Raw genomic sequence first — 19,981 nt, forward strand, 5'->3', positions numbered from 1 at the left:
TGTACTGGACTGCTTTACAACAACGGTGCTGTTGATCATTTCAGGGTGGGGCTTGGGGTTATGGGCAGGGTCCTGCCACGTCCATGCAGTTTATGGGGTGCTCTGATGTTCCCTGGGGCTTGCCCTGAACAGTGTGCTCTAAGCCAGGCGGGTGATGGACCAAGGACCATCTGGGTGTGGCGGGGGCACAGGGAAGCAGTGAGCAGAAGCTGTCAGGGGTTGCTGCTAGGAAGCCCCCTGGATCCCCCCACCCTGGTGCAGCTGGCATGGCCAGTGACTGAGCTGGGCTCCCCACAGAGGGGCCGGGCACGAGGGAGCTCTGTGTGGGGGTGGGGGCAGGGAGGGGAGGGGGCCACTCCTCTGCTCTAATGGGCTCTCTCCCACTCTCTCCCTGCAGCCGTGCAGTGTCTGGAAGGCTCCATGCCCTGTGAGAATGGCGGCCAGTGCATCCTCTACTCCAACGGGAAGGCAGCCTGCGTGTAAGTGACCCCCTGCCCTGCAGGTTGGGATCCATGCCCGCTGCCATCCAGCACGGGGCTGTAGGCAAGATGGGCTCCACGGTGGTTGGGTGTTGCTCACAGGCTGTGGGGGGAGGGGACGGGGGGGGTGCCTTTCCCACTGTCCTTGGGGTCGGCGGATGGACAGGTCTGAACCAGCGGGAACCGGAGGCCTGGGGCTGGGTTAACAGGAGGGAGGGTGGTTCCCGGCAGTGCGTCATAAGGAGTAAAGGCAGTGTGGCCCAGTGGTTCAGCCGGCCCAGCCCAGGTTCTGCAGCACTGGGTTCTGTTCCCGGCTCTGCGCCCATTTTGCTGGGTCTCACCTGATGTGTGTCCTTGGCTGGGGGCCTGCATGGCTGTCCCACAGCCCTTGTCACCGTGCCTGGCACGGCCCTGCCCTAAAGAGCCGGTGGTGATTGGGGAGTGCCAGCCAGCAGGGAGAGGGGACTAGATGACCTCCTGTGGTCTCTTCCAACCCTGATATTCTATGATATTCTATTCATGGCACCAAGCCCCAGTGGTTGGGGGATGTGGGGAGCAGCCACTTACTGTGAGGTAGCCTCTTGCCTGCTCCTCATGGCCTCCGCAAAGGGATGCAGCAGAAGGGACCCTCACCAGGCCAAGGGAGGGGAGCCAATCTGGGAGAATGGTGTGGAGCCACCCCACTGGGGCTGTGAGCATATGGGAAGGGCTAGGGGTTGCCCTGAGCTGATGGGAGCGGGGGATGCTTGGGGCAGGGTGGGGTGTTATAAGAGTTCAGGGTGGTGGGGTGGGTCTCTTTCCATGTCAGCAGCCAGGCAGTGGGCGACTCACTGTGCCTCTGGAGGCCCAGCTGTTGGGCGCGACCCCTCCTGTCCCCGAGGCCCCGCGCTGGGGAGGGGAACACGGGGTGATGCTTGCTGACGCATTGGGGGGAGAAAGGGCTTCCAGCCGGGGTTGGGATGAGCTGGGAGGGCGGCTGCAGAAGAGGTGAATCTTGTGCCTGGGGGAAGGCTAGTGGAGGGCAGAGTGACAAGGTGCCTGGATGTTTTCTTTGGGGCTCCCTGGGCAGAGAGCTGACACCCCAGGGTTCACATCCTCTGGCTCTCTCCCCCGCCCACCCCACACTGGCAAAGGGGCCGAGATCTCTCCCCCCCCCCCCGCCCGCCCAAGCCCTTGTTTCCTCCCTGCTGTGGCTGTTGCAATCCCAGATTGCAGAACAGTGTTAGCAGTGACGTGTGCTGCCCCCCCCGCAGCTCCCCACTTCCTGCCGCGGGGAGGGGGGGACTCCTCCTGCCCGGCCTCCTTCCCAGAGTCTCCCAGACAGGGGGCCTCTTCACGAGGGGGCCCTGGAGTCATTTGATCCCAGTGGCTGCAGACAGCCCTTGGAAGGGAAGCAGCTGCTGATCTGTGGAACTGGGTGGGGGGCATGTGAGACCTAGGCCGTGTCCGGAGCTGAGCTGACCCCATCAGGCTAGGGTGACTGAGCTGACCCCCACCTCCCCAGCCCCCATTGGAGCAGCTGGCCTGTGTAGGAGAGGCCAGGAAGGAGTGTGCTGAGTTTCCTGGTTCTCAACCCTGCCAGTGGGAGCACTTGAAGGGAGGCTGTTTGGCTCCCCGGCCCTGGCTGGGCCAGTCCTCTGGGAAGGGGCTGGCTGGAGAGACTGCAGGCCCTGGGCCCCAGCCTGGCCAGATGCTTTCCCTGGTGGGGATGCTGTAAAGGCCATGTGGGGGGACCCACCAGCTGCTGGTGGGGAGGGGGCTGGGAACAAAGGGGAGATGGCACTGGGCCATGGCAGCTCTTGCTGTGCCCGGCCCCGCTTGGTCAGTGTGGATGGAAGATGGGTGTGGAATGGCGATTGCCACGTCTGCCGTGCTGTGCCACCCAACAGGCTTGCGGAGTCCTGGTGAGCCAGCTGCAAGGGGCTGGGGCTGACTAGCATGGGGTGCTTCAGTGAGTGTCATCACCCTACTTCACAGGAGCAGAGCTGGGGATAAAACCCAGGGATCCTGACTCCCAGTGCCCCTGCTCTAGCCACTCGACCCTGCCGTCTCTGATCCCAGTAATGACTTTCTCTGTGAATCACTTCCATTTTCTTCCTGCATCTGACTCTGCAGTGCAAGCTCTGGGGGTGGGGCTGCCAGTGGGGCAAAGCAGGCTGATTATCTGGGAATCCTCTCTCCAGGTCAGGGCTCCAGGCCCTGCTGCTGGGGAGTTGGAACCAGATGGGGCTGAGCCCCGGAGACTGGATGCAGGGGGCCTGGGCAGCTCCTGGCAGTCTCTCTGCAGAGCCGGCTCTGACCTGTCACCCAGCTCATGGATTCCAGGGGGAAGAGGTTGGCGCCTGGTGGGGGCAGCGGCTGGCTCTGCAAGGGTAGCCTGGGTGGCCCTGTGCCCACCACTTCCTGCGGGGTGAGCCAGGAGTAGCTGGGCAGTTTCTTTGCTGTGCCGTCGCCCGGTCCTCGCTACCCCGAGTGCCAGGCCACGGCACAGCCGCCGCGCAGGCAGGTGCCGGAGCTCGCTGTGGCAGGTTCCCGTCTCCTTGCTGCCTGCCTTGGAATGCCAGACAGGTGGATGGGCCTCCTGCTGCCCCGCCCCGAACAGGTGAATCACCGGCTGCTGACGCCGCCTGGCCAGGAGTAGGAGCAGGATCTGGATGGGGCCGCGCTGCCTGGCTGCTGGAAATCATGGGCTGGAGTGTGGGGCTGGAGCACCACCTGAATGCTGACCTGTGCCCCCCCCCACCGCTCCTCTCTGCCAGAACAAGCACAGTGCCCCCAGCCCCCTGCCCCAGCTCACTGGAGCAGGCTCCCATCTGCATGCTGGGTTCTTTGTGCTCTGGAGACAGCCCCCCCCCCCCGGTGCTGTGGGAGGGGGGCAGATAGGATTGAGTGTGGGGGGCGGGAGGGGTGTGGCGGGAGGCACCAAGGATCGGGGGGGTGGGAGGGGCATAGTGGAGGGCAGAGAAGATCAGGGGGAGGGGTGGAAGGGGCACAGCAGAAGCAGAGATGATTGGAGGGGGTGGCAGAAATGAGCAGCCGGGGGAGGGGGGAGAGGCTTGGGGGGGACAGGGGGCAGAGAGGAGCAGCCGGAGGGCAGGAGAGGTACGGCGGGGATAGAGGAGTGGCTGGAGGAGGTAGAAGGGAGGCAGAAGGCAGAGAGGAGAAGCTGGGGGGAGGCTGGAGAGGGGCAGAGAGGAGCAGCCAAGATGGGGGGGCAGGGGGAGAGGGGCAGTGGGGGGCGGCCGGGAGGGCAGAGAGGAGCGGTGGGGGAGCACAGGGGGCAGCCAGGATGGCAGAGAGGGGCAGGGGCAGAGAGGAGGGGCCGGGGAGGATCAGAGTGGGGCAGGGGGCAGAGCGGAGCAGCCCTGGGGCAGAGTGGGCGAGCTCTAGGTGGATGAACTCTGACTAGGGGACAGAGGGGAGCTGCCAGGGGGGCAGGACGGGCGCGACAGGGAGCAGAGAGGAGCGGCTTTGGCCCAGCATGGTGCTGGTGCTGCTGGAACCTGTCGAGCGGGTTGGAGCCGGCTCAGGGAGGGCTGGGGGGAGGGGAGAGAGAATGTAGCTCCTTCCCAGTGCCAGAAATCTGCCCCACTCAGTGTGCGGGGCCCCTCACAGGGGGGCAGCTCCCTGTGGGCCCCATGTGCCCTACCGTGCCAGCCTGGAGCTGGGTTTGCAGCCTGGGTCTGTCTGCCAGGCACCTCGGGGTGAGAAGGTGGGGCTGGTTTAGGCTGGATTGTGCCCGCCCAGACGCCACAGGAAGGGGTGCCGAATGAGTGTGGGAGTTGGAGAAGTGGGAAGGTGGGGGACAGGATTGGAGCAGGGTCTGATAGGGTGGGGGGAGTGGTGATGGATGGGGGAGGGGCCCATGGGGAATATGTAGGTGGGCAACAGGATTGGAGCAGGGGCTGATGGGATCAGGGGGATGGATGGGGAGGGGGCTGTTGGGGGAATGCATGTGGGAGGATGGAATTGGAAGAGGGGCGTGAGGTCAGGGAGAGCAGTAGGGGCCACTGGGGGATGGGAGGGGGCACATGCCAGGGTAGCCCCCATCTGTCAGGTGAGGGGGCATTCTGGGAGCTGTGTGGCCTGGTGGTCAGAGCAAGGGGAGGCGGGCTGGGAGTCAGGACTCCTGGGTTCTATTCTCTAAAGCTGGTTGCTGCCTCCTGCAGCTAGGAGGTATGGGGAGGAAGTTGTGCCCCTGTGCGCTCTCGTGCCCAGGGGCATCCCATCCCTCCAGGAGCGGGTGCCTGAGGCAACTGCCGGGGTGACTCATGGGGTGACGCGGCAGTGAAGCCGCTGAGTCACCGCCCCATGGAGCGGGCTGGGTGCCGGGCTCCACTCCCCAGACATGAGCAGGCAGGAGTATTGCCATGGGGCTGGGAAGGGGGCTGCCTTCCCAGCGTGGGAGCCTGGCTCTGCCTGCGGGGGAGGGCGCTGCCAGGTTTTGGGATACAGGGCCCTGCTCCCCTACTGCTTCCTGCCACAGGGATGCCTGTCCCCACATCCCGTTTCCCTTTCCAGGGGCTGGGTGGGTGGATGTGGTGGGAAGCTCTGCCAACCCCAGCCTTGCACTCAGGGTGGCCCCCCACACACATGCAGGGAGAGGGGAGTTGGCATCTCACCAAGTGCTGCTGGAGGGAGCCCAAAATGGAGTGTGCAGGATGGGGATGGGGGGGTCCGCAGGGCATTCCTGGTCCATGCTGGGGCCAGTGGAGTTGCCTGTGTCACTGCTGGGGGGGCTGCATGGCCTGGGATGGTCAGTGGCATTTGCTGTGGCTGCTCCTGAGGCAGGCACAGCTGTCTGTCCGCAGACTCCAGGGGATGGGGAGGGGGAGGAGTTCCTGCAGGCAGTATTGGTCAATGGGTCTGAGCCGGGGGCAGGGGAGTTATGGTCTTGATGGGCCCATTGCTCCGATCTGGGGATCCAGTGCGGCAGGAGAGAAGGGCTACAAGGCTGAATGGGCCCATGGGTGTGGCAGGCGGGGGCATATGGTCTGCACTATCTCTCTCCTCGCCATCCCTTTCTCCCGCCCCGTCTGTGCCCCCAGCACCATGCATGCTCTGCCCTCTCCTCTCCCTGTTGGGCCATGCCCCCAGCTCTGGGGGGTAGGGCCCAGCGCTCTGGAGAGCTGGTGTAATTCCAGGCCTGGGCAGAGTCCCTGCTGTCCTGCAGTACTTGCGAGACCAGATGTCCCGGTTTTATAGGGACAGTCCCAATATTTGGGGCTTTTTCTTACATAGGCTCCTGTTACCCCCTACCCTCGTCCCGATTTTTCACACTTGCTGGTCACCCTACGCGGTCCCTGCCTGCAGGGCACTGGAGGGAGCAGGGCAGGAGCACAGGATCTCCTCCAGTCCCAGCCTCTCCCAGCAGGGGATGCTGTATAGAGCAGGCTGGGAGCTCCCGTGCTGTGGTGGGGTGAACTGAGCACCCCCCTGTTTCTGCTGCAGGGTGCCCCCCGGGATTGAGGGCCTGGTTTGCAGGCCCTGGACAGCAGAGCAAACAGGCATTCTGCGTTGCCCTGGGAACGGCAGGCGAGGGGGGTGGGGGTTGGCTGGAGCTGCCGCTGAGCCGGAGACAGGAGCAGATTGGAGGGTATAATCTGTGCACTAGGACCCAGGCTCTGGTGCGGCTCCCCCCAGCGGGTGCCCTCTGGAGCCAGCCCAGCCTGAGGGCGAGCGCCCAGGTGCTGCCCAGCGCTGGCTCCGTCCTGGGACCTGAGCTGTCCTCAGGAGCGAGCCTAGAACTGGGGCTGGGAGGCAGGATGGTCCTGCCCAGCCTGGCTCAGCCCGGCAGGCTTGGCTGCCCTCCCATCCTCCACCTCTCAGCCCCTGCACACCGTGGGTCTCGGACCCAGCCCTGTGGGGCATGCTCCGGGCTGTGAGCCCTGCAGAGAGCCCTCCTGTGGCCTCCCCATTGCAGAGCTCCCAGCATGCGCTGCTCCAGCTTGGCTAGCTAGAGACCTGTGAGCTGGGCCCCGCTCACTGGCGGGCTGGGCCTACCCTGGCTTAGTCCTATAGGACGTAGCCCTCGGGGGGGTGGGGGGGGGTATTGTGGGAGGCAGGAGGGACTCTACCCTACTCCCTCTGCATGAGCCCCGAGGAGGTGAAGCTGGGGGGGGGGGCAGGGAACCAGAGAGGGCTGCGGACCTGCTGGCTGGGCCAGGTTCCACTGGGAGTGGGTGCCCCTGTGGACGAGCTCTGGGCGGTGGGGTCCCGGGGTCGGAGCGGGGTCCCGGGGCCGCCCCTGCAGATGAGCTCTGGGCAGTGGGGTCCCGGGGTCGGAGCGGGGTCCCGGGGCCACCTCTGCGGACGAGCTCTGGTCGGTGGGGTCCCGGGGTCGGAGCGGGGTCTCGCGGTGGGGTCCCGGGGTCGGAGCAGGGTCCCGGGGCCGCCCCTGCGGACAAGCTCTCGGTGGTGGGGTCCCGGGGTCGGAGCAGGGGCTGGGCTTGGGCAGGTGCTAAGAGGTGCAGCAGCAGGTGAGATCTTAGGAATGACGGGGTGTGGGGGGCTCAGGGAGTGGGTCCTGAATTGGCTGACGCCAGCTCTTCACAGTTTGTAGCGGGTGGGGGTGATTCTCTGCCGATCTGGGTTAGCAATACAGCCCCATGCGGTGGTGCTGCTCTGCTAGTATAAAGGGGCCTTGTACTGGTGTAGCACGTCTCCTTCCTTGTGTAGGGATAGCTACACAATGGGGAGCCCTTTTGCACTGGCACAGATTCCCCCATGCTTGGAGCTGTACCCCGATGCTGAGCCCAGTCTGGTTTGCCAGCAGACCAATACTTCAGGGTCAGGAAGCAGAGTCAGACTCAGTGGCCCCTTCTCCCCTGGCCAGGGTTATAGGCCGAGGCAGGGAGGATCCCCCTGGGGGAGCAGAGAGGGAGGGTTAAAAGTTTCAGTGGAGATCTGGCAAGGGCTGGGGGAACAAGGAGGGGGTAAAGTGAGCAGCTGGCACAATGATGAGTTCACGCTGGTGCCAACTGAGGCCCTGCAAAGGGAGCTGAGCCCACAGGGCGAATGGGCAGCACAGGGCAGGGGGTGTTTGGAGCAGAGCAATGCCAAGCAATGCCTGTTGGAGGGAATAACCTGAGATCTGGGGCAACCCCCAAGACCAGCACCAACTGCATGAGGGCCAGGCTACCCTGGGGACAGCTTGTTGGAGCCACGGGGATGGAGGTGGCTGATGTGCTGTGGCATGGGGGCCCATGGCTGGGTGCTGAGTGCAGGGCTGGGTGCCCACCCACAGAGCACAGTTGGGGGATGGGCTGGGCCAGAGACAACCTCCCCCCCCAAGGAACCCCTGGCAACCAATAAAAGTAGAGGAAATTGATGGACTCTAACCCTACCCCGAAAAGAGAGGCCAGTTGGAGACTCCATGATGCTTCCCCTAGGAAGTTCATTGCCAGTGATGTGATGTAGCAGGTGCCCAGATGCAGTGGTGATGGGTGTGTGGCCTTCCTGCACTGGTTCCGGGCGTTTACCCTTAGTCTCGATCCTCCGCTTGAGGGAGGGACTCACACCAATGTGCCCCCGCTCTGCAGGTGCCAACCTGGGCTGATTGGCGAGCGTTGCCAGTTCCAGGACCCCTGCCACCAGTCGCCCTGTGCCAATGGGGGCGTGTGTGAGAGCTCCCTCAAGGATGGCACCGTGCAGTACCAGTGCACCTGTCCCAAGGGCTTCCGAGGTGAGGGTCATGTAGGTGGGGGGCATGCTGGTCTAGGGGAGGGGGTGGCGCCCAGCTTGGCCTGGTTGGAGGAGGGGCCAGGATCTGAGCAGGCCGGAGAGGAGGACCCATGCCATGCAGGCCTAAGGGAGATGGGGGATGGCCATAGGGGTGCTGTGGGAGATGGGGAGGGACCCTCAACCCAGCTGTGGGAGGGGAACGGAACCTGACTGAACAAGGCTGGTGCGGGAGGAGGGATGGGCACAGCTTGGCCCCAGGGCGGGGATCTGCTTGGCCTAGGGTGAAGGGCTTTCTGGGGTGTCCTCATGCCCAGCCAGGCCCTGCTCACAGACCCGCCCCCCCTCGCCCCCCACAGGTCAGGACTGCTCCCTGGCTGATGCCTGTGCCAACAACCCCTGCGCCAACGGGGCCCGCTGCACCAACTGGAACAGCCGCTACAACTGCACCTGCCCACCAGGCTACCAGGGCCGCAACTGCCGCATGGACGTGGACGAGTGCCGGGCGCCGGGCGTCTGCCGCCATGGGGGCACCTGCTTCAACACGCCAGGCTCCTTCCGCTGCCAGTGCCCGGCCGGCTTCACGGGGCATCTGTGTGAAAGCGTCTACATGCCCTGCGCGCCCTCACAGTGCCTCAACGGGGGCACGTGTCGCCAGACCGGGGAGCTGAGCTACGAGTGTGCCTGCCTGCCGGGTGAGGGGGTGGGAGGCTCGTGGGGGGGGCTGGGGAGGGTGTGGGGTGCTGAGCAGAGTTTGGGGGCAGCACGCTGGGCTGCAGGGGTTGGTGTGTGGGGGCCTGGCGGAGACAGTGCTGGAGGAATCTGTTCTGGGGGATGCTGTTCCCCTCCCTTAGCGCTGGGGGGCAGGCGTTGTTAGGAGTGTGTCTCTTCCCCTGCCCTGGCGTGTGTGCCCATGGGGCTAGCGGCTCCAGGCAGCGCTGCAGGAAGCTCATCGGAAGCTGTAAATGGCGCTGGGAGAACCTGGACCCTGGCCAGGAAGGAAACAATCCCAGGGAGCGTCCGGGAGAGCAGCAGGGCCGGAGCTTGGGGGGCTCCCAACCCTGGGCCATCCCCTCCCCTCCCCTGCTCCCCAGAGCCCCCTTTGGCCCCCTCCCCAGCTCAAGCCAACCGTTTCTTTCTCCCCTGTTAGTCCCCTGTTAGTCCCTTCAGCCCCCTGCCCCCAAATAATGGCTCATTCTCATCTAAGCTGCAGCTCTGCTCCTGCCAAATCCTGCACCCTCTGCCAGTTGGCTTGGCACTGGGAACACAGGGAAGGAGGGGTACGGTCTGGGGAACCCTGTGTGTGTGGGGGGGCCAGGCCCTGTGGTCTGTGTGTGCGTGTGTGGGGGACAGCGGGTTTGGGGGCACCGTGTTTGTGTGGGGCGGGGGAGTGGGCTTGGGGACGCTGTGTGGGGGAGCAGCGAGTTTTGGGGGTGCTGTGGGTGCGTGTGAGCAGGGTGCGTGTGAGCAGGGTTTGAGGAGCTGTGTGTGCGTGTGGGGGGGAGCGGGCTCGGGGCTGCTGTATGTGCCAGGGGGCAGAGAGCTCAGGGGTGTTGTGTGTTTGTGTGGGAGTGGGCTCTGGGGCGCTGTGTGTGGGGGGGAGTGGGCTCTGGGGGGGAGTGGGCTCGGGGGCGCTGTGTGTGCGTGTGTGGTGGAGCGGGCTCGGGGAGCTGTATGTGTGGGGGGAGCAGGCTCGGGGGTGGTGGGGGGTGGGGCAGTGAGCTTTGGGGGCACTGTGTGTGTGTGTGGGGGGCAGCAGGCTCAGTCGCTGTGTGTGCGTGGCATGGGAGCGGGCTCGGGGGCGCTGTGTGTGCCAGGGGGCAGAGAGCTCGGGTGCTGTGTGTGCGTGGGGGGCGGGGGTTGGGGGGGCAGCAGGCTCGGGCGCACTGTGTGTGTCTGTGGGGGGACAGTGGGCTCGGGGCGCTGTGTGTGCCAGGGGGCAGAGAGCTCGGGTGCTGTGTGTGCGTGGGGGGCGGGGGTTGGGGGGGCAGCAGGCTCGGGCGCACTGTGTGTGTCTGTGGGGGGACAGTGGGCTCGGGGCGCTGTGTGTGCCAGGGGGCAGAGAGCTCGGGTGCTGTGTGTGCGTGGGGGGCGGGGGTTGGGGGGGCAGCAGGCTCGGGCGCACTGTGTGTGTCTGTGGGGGGACAGTGGGCTCGGGGCGCTGTGTGTGCCAGGGGGCAGAGAGCTCGGGTGCTGTGTGTGCGTGGGGGGCGGGGGTTGGGGGGGCAGCAGGCTCGGGCGCACTGTGTGTGTCTGTGGGGGGACAGTGGGCTCAGGGCGCTGTGTGTGCCAGGGGGCAGAGAGCTCGGGTGCTGTGTGTGCGTGGGGGGCGGGGGTTGGGGGGGCAGCAGGCTCGGGCGCACTGTGTGTGTCTGTGGGGGGACAGTGGGCTCGGGGCGCTGTGTGTGCCAGGGGGCAGAGAGCTCGGGTGCTGTGTGTGCGTGGGGGGCGGGGGTTGGGGGGGCAGCAGGCTCGGGCGCACTGTGTGTGTCTGTGGGGGGACAGTGGGCTCGGGGCGCTGTGTGTGCCAGGGGGCAGAGAGCTCGGGTGCTGTGTGTGCGTGGGGGGCGGGGGTTGGGGGGGCAGCAGGCTCGGGCGCACTGTGTGTGTCTGTGGGGGGACAGTGGGCTCGGGGCGCTGTGTGTGCCAGGGGGCAGAGAGCTCGGGTGCTGTGTGTGCGTGGGGGGCGGGGGTTGGGGGGGCAGCAGGCTCGGGCGCACTGTGTGTGTCTGTGGGGGGACAGTGGGCTCGGGGCGCTGTGTGTGCCAGGGGGCAGAGAACTCGGATGCTGTGTGTGCGTGGAGCGGGGTATAGCGGGCTCGGGGCTGCTCTGTGTGCGTGGGGGGGAGAGTGGGCTCAGGGAGCTCTGTGTGTGTGTGTGTGTGTGAGAGAGCAGGGTTCAGGGAGATGTGTACGTGGGGGAGAGCAGGCTCGGGGGCGCTGTGTGTACGTGGGGGGGTGTTCCTGCTGCAGCGTGGCCTTGGGCCGAGCAGAGCTGCGTGGAGCCGGAGGGGCAGGCAGCCCATCCGTTGCCCCCTGCAGCAAACCCTGCTGGGGCCTGTGGAGAGGGCCTCCCGCAGAATCTGGCCCTGCCATGCTTGAGGCGGCTCTGCTGTGGCCTTGGGGCTTTTCTCACCCTTCCTGGCCAAGCTGCTGAATCCACCATTGCCCTGGGGGTACCCCTTGTCTGCAGTGACCCCTCGTCCTGCTCCCTGACCCTTCGCAGAAGCTCCTGCTTCTGTTGCTGTGAGCCCCCGTGTGGGCAAAGGGGAAAACTGGCCTGCCTCACTCAGCCCTGCTGGGACCTGCATTTGTTCCAGGGGTCTGCTGGGTTGCAGCAAGGGGCAGGGGGCTGGATCCAGGACTCCTGAGTTCTGTTCCCAACACTGAGCAGGGCGAGGGGTGGGGGGGTTGGGAGTCAGTTGCCTGGTCTCTGTTTCAGGTTTAGCCAGACTCTGTTTGGCCGGCTGCCTCTCGGATGGGGCTGAGGGGTGGATTCGAGCTCCGTGCCTCTTGGGGCCTGGGTGGAGACGCTCTGGACTGGGGAGCGGGTGGACGGGGCCGGGGCCAGGGAGCAGGTGGGAGACGTTCTGTGGCCAGGGCCGGGGTGCAGGTGGAGATGCTCAGGGCCGGGGGCTTGGGGCTGGGGCCAGGGAGCAGGAGAGAGACACTTGGGCCAGGGAGCGGGTGGAGACGCTTGGGGCCAGGGCCGGGGAGTGGGTGGAGACGCTCAGGTCTGGGGAGCGGGTGTACGCGCCCTCTCTGACTGGGTGGTGTTCTCTTTCTCCAGGTTTTGAAGGGCAAAACTGTGAGATCAACATTGATGATTGCCCAGGCCACAAGTGTCTGAACGGGGGCACCTGTGTGGACGGGGTCAACACCTACAACTGCCAGTGCCCGCCCGAGTGGACAGGTACCACCTAGCGCCCTGCCCAGCGGCAGGAGTTAACCCCTCGCTGGCCACCCCCAGCAGTGCAGTCAGCTCTATGGGTCCTGAGCCTTAGAGCTAACATCTAACCCTGTGGGCACGGACTGTGTGTCCAGCAGCCCAGGGCTGCCATAGGACCCCAGGAGGAATGTGGCACAGGGCGTTCCCTTCTAGGGGGCACCGGCTCTGATCCAGTCCCAGGGCAGGAGTCTGGCTGGCTCAGAGGGTGGGGAATGGGACACAGGGCCTTTCCCCTTTACGGGGCGCTGGCTCTGATCCAGCCCCAGGACAGGGGACTGATCGGCTGAGGTGGTGGGGAACGGGACACGGGCCCTTTCCCCTCTAGGGGTGCTAGCTCTAACCTGCCCAGGCTCAGCCCCCTTCTCCCCCAGGCCAGTTCTGCACAGAGGACGTAGATGAGTGCCAGCTGCAGCCCAATGCCTGCCACAATGGGGGCACCTGCTTCAACACCAACGGCGGGCACACCTGCGTGTGCGTCAACGGCTGGACGGGCGAGAGCTGCAGTGAAAACATTGACGACTGTGCCACGGCCGTCTGCTTCAACGGGGCCACCTGCCACGACCGCGTGGCCTCCTTCTACTGCGCCTGCCCCATGGGCAAGACAGGTGAGGTGGTGGTGGGGGGGGTCCGGCCTGGCTCAGCCCAATCTCAGATCTCCTAGCATCCCTCGCCATGGGATTTGGGATTCTTCTCCCCATGCTTAACCCCTCCCCCTGACGGTCTGTGGTGGGCTGAGGGGATGGGGCTTAGGGGTTGGCCAAGGGGATGGGAAGGGCTAGGAAGGACCTGAAGGGGCAGGGGGTGGCTGAGTGGAAGGGGGCAGGGAGACGGGGGCAGAAGGAGTGGAAGCAGGTGGGAGGGAGACCTGAGGTGAGGGTGACAGGCTGGCTGAGTGGAAGGAGTTGAGAGGAGGGCTGTGAGGGGTAGGGAGCTGGGGCAGGGGAATAGTGTGGGAGTGCGGGGGGAGCTGCTGGGGGTTGGTGGGTGTGGGTCGGGGGGAACTGGAGCCAGCTGGGGAGTGTGTGGGTGTGGGAGGACTGGGGACGGTTGGGTGGGGGTTGGTGGGTGTCTATGTGGGTGGGAGGTACTGGGGCCAGCTGTGGGGGGAGGGTGTTGGTGGATCTGTGTGGGTGTGGGGGACTGGGGGTGGGAGTTGGGGTGTGCAGGTCGGGGTGTGTGACTGGGGTTGTCTGGGGGAGTTTGTGGGTCTATGGGGTGGGGGAGGCCGGGGCCAGCTGGATGGGGGGTTGGTGTGTGTCTGCAGGTGTGGAGGGAGGGGGGGGACCAGGGCTGGCTGGGTGGCTCTGTGGGTGGGGAGGACTGGGGCTGGCTGCGGGGGAGGGGCTTGGTGGGTCTGTGTGAGGGGACTGGATCTGTCTGGGGGGGAGGGAGTTGGTATGTGTGGGGGTGACTGGGACCAGCTATGGGGGGGTTGGTGGGTGTTTGTGCAGGTGGGGGGGACTGGGGCCGGCTTAGGGGGTTGGTGGGTGTCTGTGCGGGAGGCCAGGGCTGGCTGGGTGGGGAGGTTTGTTGTGTGTGGGTGGGGAGGAGGGATGGGGTGCATTCCTTAGCCTTCCAGGATGGGACTGGCACTCTGCTCCCTGAGGGCCAGGCTAGCTGGGCTTCCGCAGGGTGGTTGCCTCGCGGCTGCCTACGCCCCCTCACTCCCTCCCTCTGCCAGGTCTCCTGTGCCACCTGGACGACGCCTGCGTCAGCAACCCCTGTCATGAGGATGCCATCTGCGACACCAACCCTGTGAATGGCCGGGCCATCTGCACCTGCCCCCCAGGCTTCACTGGGGGGGCCTGTGACCAGGATGTGGATGAGTGCTCTATTGGTGAGGCGGGGCCCTTTGCTCAGTGATGGGGTCAGGGTGGGGGAGGTTGGGCCAGGATTTGGGAGAGGGGCGGCTGGCCGGCCGGCCCTTTGCTCAGTGATGGGGTTGGAGTGGGGGAGGCCTGGCTGGGATCGGGGTGAGGCAGGGGTTGGGGGGGTCTGGCCCCCACCCTGTCTCTGACTTGGCCACATCCCTGCAGGCGCCAACCCGTGCGAGCACTTTGGCCGCTGTGTGAACACGCAGGGCTCCTTCCAGTGTCAGTGCGGGCGTGGCTATACGGGTCCCCGCTGCGAGACTGACATCAACGAGTGCCTGTCCATGCCCTGCCAGAACGATGCCACCTGCCTTGACCGCATTGGGGAGTTGAGTTCACCTGCATCTGCATGGCGGGTGAGTGCCCCGCACCCCCAGCATTCCCCCTCCCCAGCTCGGGGAGCATTCCCCCTCCCCAGCATTGTGGGGTTCTCTCCCCAGCTCGGGGAGGTGAGCATTGTGCTGTCGATTCAGGGGCTGGCTGGCCTGAGTATCTGGGAATGAGAGATGTGATTTCCCGCCCCGGGCAGCTGCAAGGCGTCACCTTCTAACAACACCTCACAGTGAGTTTGTTGGGACTCAGCCCAATGCCCAGCGGGGCGGGAACCTGGGTCCCCCACCCTGTATCCCAGCTGGCTCTAGCCAGCGTCCTTGCTGGCAGCCCCAGCTGAGAGGCCAGGGCTGGATGGGCGTTGGGTGCCCCTCTGTGACGGGGCTCCCCGTGGGCAGAGCCGAGCCTGGCCTGGCCTGGCCTGCATTCCTCTCCTTTCCATAGCAGGGAATCCTGGCTTGGCTCGGCTCCCAGGGCTTGGGAGCTGTTGGGAAGCCCAGGCGACTGGGGCGAGGGCCCCTCCCCTGGCAGCTGGATGGCGGGATCCCGGGGGCTGGGCCTGGCAGGGAAGGCTGCAGTGCTTAATTTGGAATGAAAGAGGTGCCAGGGCTCAAGCATAACACATGTGGCAAGCCCAGAGGTGCTGGGGCTCAGCCCTGGCAAGCCCTGGCACAAGTTAAGCACTGGAAGGCTGGCTGTGGAGTCGGCTCCTCACCCAGAGGTGCCAGAGGGGCAGGGGGTGCATAGCCGGCAGCCAGACGGTGGGAGCGCAGGGCTGTGCCTGGAATACTAATGGGGCTGGGGGAGGCCTGCGCGGGGCTGGACTGCTCCTTTTTGTCTCCCTGCTACCCCCTGTGGGGAGGAATCTTCCCCTCGTTATTTTCAGCCCTTTGTGAGGCTGGAGCTGGGGGGAGGGGCAGTGCCGTCACTGCCCTCGCCAGGGCACCGGGCCCTCTTCCCCAGTCCAGCACCCTGGTGCTCTGCTGCTCCATGCTGGTGCCTGGTCATCCTGATGGGACGGGAGCCGCATAGGCCCCTTGTGGTGCAGGAGGGCGAAGGAGCCTCTGCCCCAATGCCTGCGCCAGGGATGTGGGGACCAGGGAATGGGCACGAAACCAACCCACAGACTCCGCATGCCCACCGCCTGGCCGCTCCGGGGGCCACACACAGAGCTCAGCTCAGAGCATAGAGCAGGGATCGGTGCTCTCCTAGCTCTGGGCGGGGATTGGGAGTCAGGACTCCTGGGTTCTGTCCCCAGCTCTGGGAGGGGTGTGGGGCCTAGTGGGTAGAGCAGGGGGCCTGGGAGCCAGGACTCTGGAATTCTCTCTCTCCAGCTCTGCCACTGACTGGCCTGGGCTCTGGGTGAGGGTTTCACCTCTGCATGAAATACCATCTGTGTTGTCTGCGGCCCCAGATCCTCTTCCCCCCCCCTCCCCCCGCCAGAAATGCATTGCCCCCCAACACTGCCCTCTCCTGTCACACCCCACAGGGGACAAGAGTCCGCACTGCTGTAGCCTCGAGCAGAGTGTCTGCCCACCTGTGTAGGGGGATCCCACTGCCTTAGTGATGGGACCCCCTCTGGTAATGGGCTTACTCCAGACCCCCCCACAGCCTCTCTGCCCCATGGCGCAGCCCTAACCCCACACAGTCTGCTGCTTCCCCTGGCAGTGCCTTGCCCTCCCAGAGTCTGCCACAACCCCACCTCCCCTGCTCCATGGCACTGCCCTCCCTCCACATAGCCTGCCACTTCCTCGCCTCCCCTGCCCCATGGCACTGCCCTCCCTCCACATAGCCTGCCACTTCCTCGCCTCCCCTGCCCCATGGCACTGCCCTCCCTCCACATAGCCTGCCACCTACCCATGGCACTACCCCGGCCCCACAGCCTGCCACTTCCCCTGCCATATGGTGCTGCCCTGCCCCCACAGAGCCTGCCACCTCCTTTCCTCCCCTGCCCCATGGCACTGCGCTCCCTCCACATAGCCTGCCCCCACCGCCCTCCACATGCTGCTGCCTGCCCCACATGGCCCCTGCATGCAGCCTTGCCCCTGCCCCAGGGAGGTCTTCCGCCTCTGCCCCGTCTCTAACACTGCCTCTGGGTTCCGGCTGCAGGGTTCAGCGGCACGTTCTGTGAGATCAATGTTGACGAGTGTGACAGCAACCCCTGCGTCAACGGCGGGGTCTGCCGGGACGGGGTCAACGGCTTCACCTGCACCTGCCCCTCCGGTGAGTCTGGCTCCTCCTGGGGCCATGGGCTGGGGGCAGGGACCGAGCTCCCAGCGCGGCCTGGCTGGGTCCCGGGGCTATGGGCTGGGGGCAGGCACCGAGCTCCCAGCACGGCCTGGCTGGGTCCCGGGGCCATGGGCTGGGGGCAGGCCCAGAGCTCCCAGTGCGGCCTGGCTGGGTCCCGGGGCCATGGGCTGGGGGCAGGCCCAGAATTCCCAGTGCGGCCTGGCTGGGTCCCGGGGCCAGGGACTGGGGGCAGGCCCAGAGCTCCCAGCGCGGCCTGGCTGGGTCCCGGGGCCATGGGCTGGGGGCAGGTACAGAGCTCCCAGCGCGGCCTGGCTGGGTCCCGGGGCCATGGGCTGGGGGCAGGCACAGAGCTCCCAGCACGGCCTGGCTGGGTCCCGGGGCTACGAGCTGGGGGCAGGTACAGAGCTCCCAGTGCGGCCTGGCTGGGTCCCGGGGCTATGGGCTGGGGGCAGGTACAGAGCTCCCAGCACGGCCTGGCTGGGTCCCGGGGCCATGGGCTGGGGGCAGGTACAGAGCTCCCAGCGCGGCCTGGCTGGGTCCCGGGGCCATGGGCTGGGGGCAGGCACAGAGCTCCCAGCACGGCCTGGCTGGGTCCCGGGGCTACGGGCTGGGGGCAGGTACAGAGCTCCCAGCGCGGCCTGGCTGGGTCCCAGGGCCACGGGCTGGGGGCAGGCCCAGAGCTCCCAGTGCGGCCTGGCTGGGTCCCGGGGCCATGGGCTGGGGGCAGGCCCAGAATTCCCAGTGCGGCCTGGCTGGGTCCCGGGGCCAGGGACTGGGGGCAGGCCCAGAGCTCCCAGCGCGGCCTGGCTGGGTCCCGGGGCCATGGGCTGGGGGCAGGCCCAGAGCTCCCAGCGCGGCCTGGCTGGGTCCCGGGGCCATGGGCTGGGGGCAGGCACAGAGCTCCCAGCACGGCCTGGCTGGGTCCCGGGGCTACGAGCTGGGGGCAGGTACAGAGCTCCCAGTGCGGCCTGGCTGGGTCCCGGGGCTATGGGCTGGGGGCAGGTACAGAGCTCCCAGCGCGGCCTGGCTGGGTCCCGGGGCCACGGGCTGGGGGCAGGTACAGAGCTCCCAGCGCGGCCTGGCTGGGTCCCAGGGCCACGGGCTGGGGGCAGGTACAGAGCTCCCAGCGCGGCCTGGCTGGGTCCCAGGGCCACGGGCTGGGGGCAGGCCCAGAGCTCCCAGCGCGGCCTGGCTGGGTCCCGGGGCCACGGGCTGGGGGCAGGTACAGAGCTCCCAGCGCGGCCTGGCTGGGTCCCGGGGCTATGGGCTGGGGGCAGGCCCAGAGCTCCCAGCGCGGCCTGGCTGAGTCCCGGGGCCACGGGCTGGGGGCAGGTACAGAGCTCCCAGCGTGGCCTGGCTGGGTCCCGGGGCCACGGGCTGGGGGCAGGTACAGAGCTCCCAGCGTGGCCTGGCTGGGTCCCGGGGCCAGGGGCTGGGGGCAGGTACAGAGCTCCCAGCACGGCCTGGCTGAATCCCGGGGCCATGGGCTGGGGGCAGGCCCAGAGCTCCCAGCGCGGCCTGGCTGGGTCCCGGGGCCACGGGCTGGGGGCAGGTACAGAGCTCCCAGCGCGGCCTGGCTGGGTCCCGGGGCCACGGGCTGGGGGCAGGCCCAGAGCTCCCAGCGCGGCCTGGCTGAGTCCCGGGGCCATGGGCTGGGGGCAGGCACAGAGCTCCCAGCGCGGCCTGGCTGGGTCCCGGGGCCATGGGCTGGGGGCAGGCACAGAGCTCCCAGTGCGGCCTGGCTGGGTCCCGGGGCCACGGGCTGGGGGCAGGCCCAGAGCTCCCAGCGCGGCCTGGCTGGGTCCCGGGGCCACGGGCTGGGGGCAGGTACAGAGCTCCCAGCGCGGCCTGGCTGGGCTCATGGAAGTGCCCTGGGCCGGGCTTCTGGAAGTGCCCCAGGCTGGGCAGGCCGGGCTCAGCAGCAGGGGGCCTGTGGGGCGGAGGGGAGGGGGCTCTGACTGGGGAACCATAATACCCCCTCTCCCCACTTCTCCACCCCATACCTGCACTGCTCCTTTCACCCCGGAAGCCACCTCTTGCAGGGCTGATGGACAGCCAAGCTGGGGCTGTCCCTGTTGACTGGGGACAATGGCACCTTTGTTCTCCTGGGGCTGCTTCCCAGCTGGCACACAGCCCCCTGAACCCAATTTACATATGGGGCAGACGCTGGCGAGGGGGACGGGAGGGGAGCTGGCCTGCCCCATTGCCGGGCCCAGTGGGGAGCCTGTGCCATGGGCCTGCAGAGCACCCGCCTCTGGGACAGGATGTCCCCATCCAGCTCGCTCGCAGATCCACCAAGCTCGCACCCAGTCCCACCCCCAGAGCCTGTGCCCCGTCCTGGAGCTCTTATCCCTCCCACCCTTGGACCCGGTGCCCCATCCTGGAGCCCTGCTCCCCTCCCCACCCCCAGAGCCTGCACCCTGCCCCTGAGTCCCTCTCTTCTCCCTCCCCTGGACCCTGTGTCCCATCCCAGAGCTCCTCTCCTGCCCCACCCCCAGACTCTGCACCCCTCCCCATAGCTCCTCTCCTATCCCAGGCCCTGCACCCTGCACCATCCTCGGGGCCTGTACCCCCAACTCGGAGCTCAGCTCCCTGCACCACTGTGGCCTACTCCCGGACCACAGCATATCCCTGTCCCCCTTACTTCCATGGCATCCCCCCCTCCCACCGCCCCCGAGCCCCTTTGTCCACTTGGCCCCTTGCTGTTGCCCAACCCTGACCTGGAGCCTTTGCCTGAAGTTGCTCCAAGCTGCACCCCACCCCAGAACTGCAGGCGACAGTTGGGAGGGGAGGGATAGCTCAGTGGTTTGAGCTTTGGCCTGCTAAACCCAGGGTTGTGAGTTCAATCCTTGAGGGGGCCATTTAGGGATCTGGGGCAAAAATTGGGGATTGGTCCTGTTTTGAGCAGGGGGTTGGACTAGATGACCTCCTGAGGTCCCTTCCAACCCTGATATTCTATGATTCTATGACAGGGCATCCTCGTAGCTCCTTGATATGGGGCTGCCCCTCACCTCCACACTGCCCCCCAGATACAGAATGGGCTGCCCCGCACTCACCCCCAGATGTGCCTGGCTGACCCCCCCTCGCTCGGCCCCCAGCATCTGTCCCAGGGCTGCGTCTGAGAGCACGGCTGAGGGAACACCCCCCAGGTTGTGCCGCCCCTGGGGCGGTCCCAGCACTCTCAGTGGGGACTGGGGACTCCATGGGGAAGCAGTGCAGGGCCCTGGCACACATTTGAGCCCCCTGCCTTTCTGTGCCCAGGCTTCTCCGGTTCCATGTGCCAAATTGACATTGACGAGTGCGCCAGCACGCCCTGCCAGAACGGTGCCAAGTGCGTGGACCGGCCCAACGCCTATGAGTGCCGCTGTACTGAGGGTGAGTGAGGGCTGCCGCTGAGGCCTGGGTGCTCTGTGGCCTCAGCA

General features: G+C 66.6%; 1 protein-coding gene across 1 annotated transcript in view; it reads left to right on the top strand.

Moving 5' to 3' along the window:
* Window positions 1–19,981, top strand: part of NOTCH3 (notch receptor 3) — a 45,778-nt gene that overhangs the window by 7,090 nt on the left and 18,707 nt on the right. The window contains 10 exon segments of the mRNA XM_073319236.1: window positions 398–479; window positions 8,021–8,163; window positions 8,519–8,854; window positions 11,950–12,072; window positions 12,480–12,713; window positions 13,790–13,945; window positions 14,145–14,305; window positions 14,308–14,335; window positions 16,419–16,532; window positions 19,821–19,934. Of these exon segments, the coding sequence (XP_073175337.1) occupies window positions 398–479; window positions 8,021–8,163; window positions 8,519–8,854; window positions 11,950–12,072; window positions 12,480–12,713; window positions 13,790–13,945; window positions 14,145–14,305; window positions 14,308–14,335; window positions 16,419–16,532; window positions 19,821–19,934 (1,491 nt within the window).

Source organism: Lepidochelys kempii, chromosome 20, assembly GCF_965140265.1.
Source record: "Lepidochelys kempii isolate rLepKem1 chromosome 20, rLepKem1.hap2, whole genome shotgun sequence".
NCBI classification, from domain to species: Eukaryota; Metazoa; Chordata; order Testudines; family Cheloniidae; genus Lepidochelys; species Lepidochelys kempii.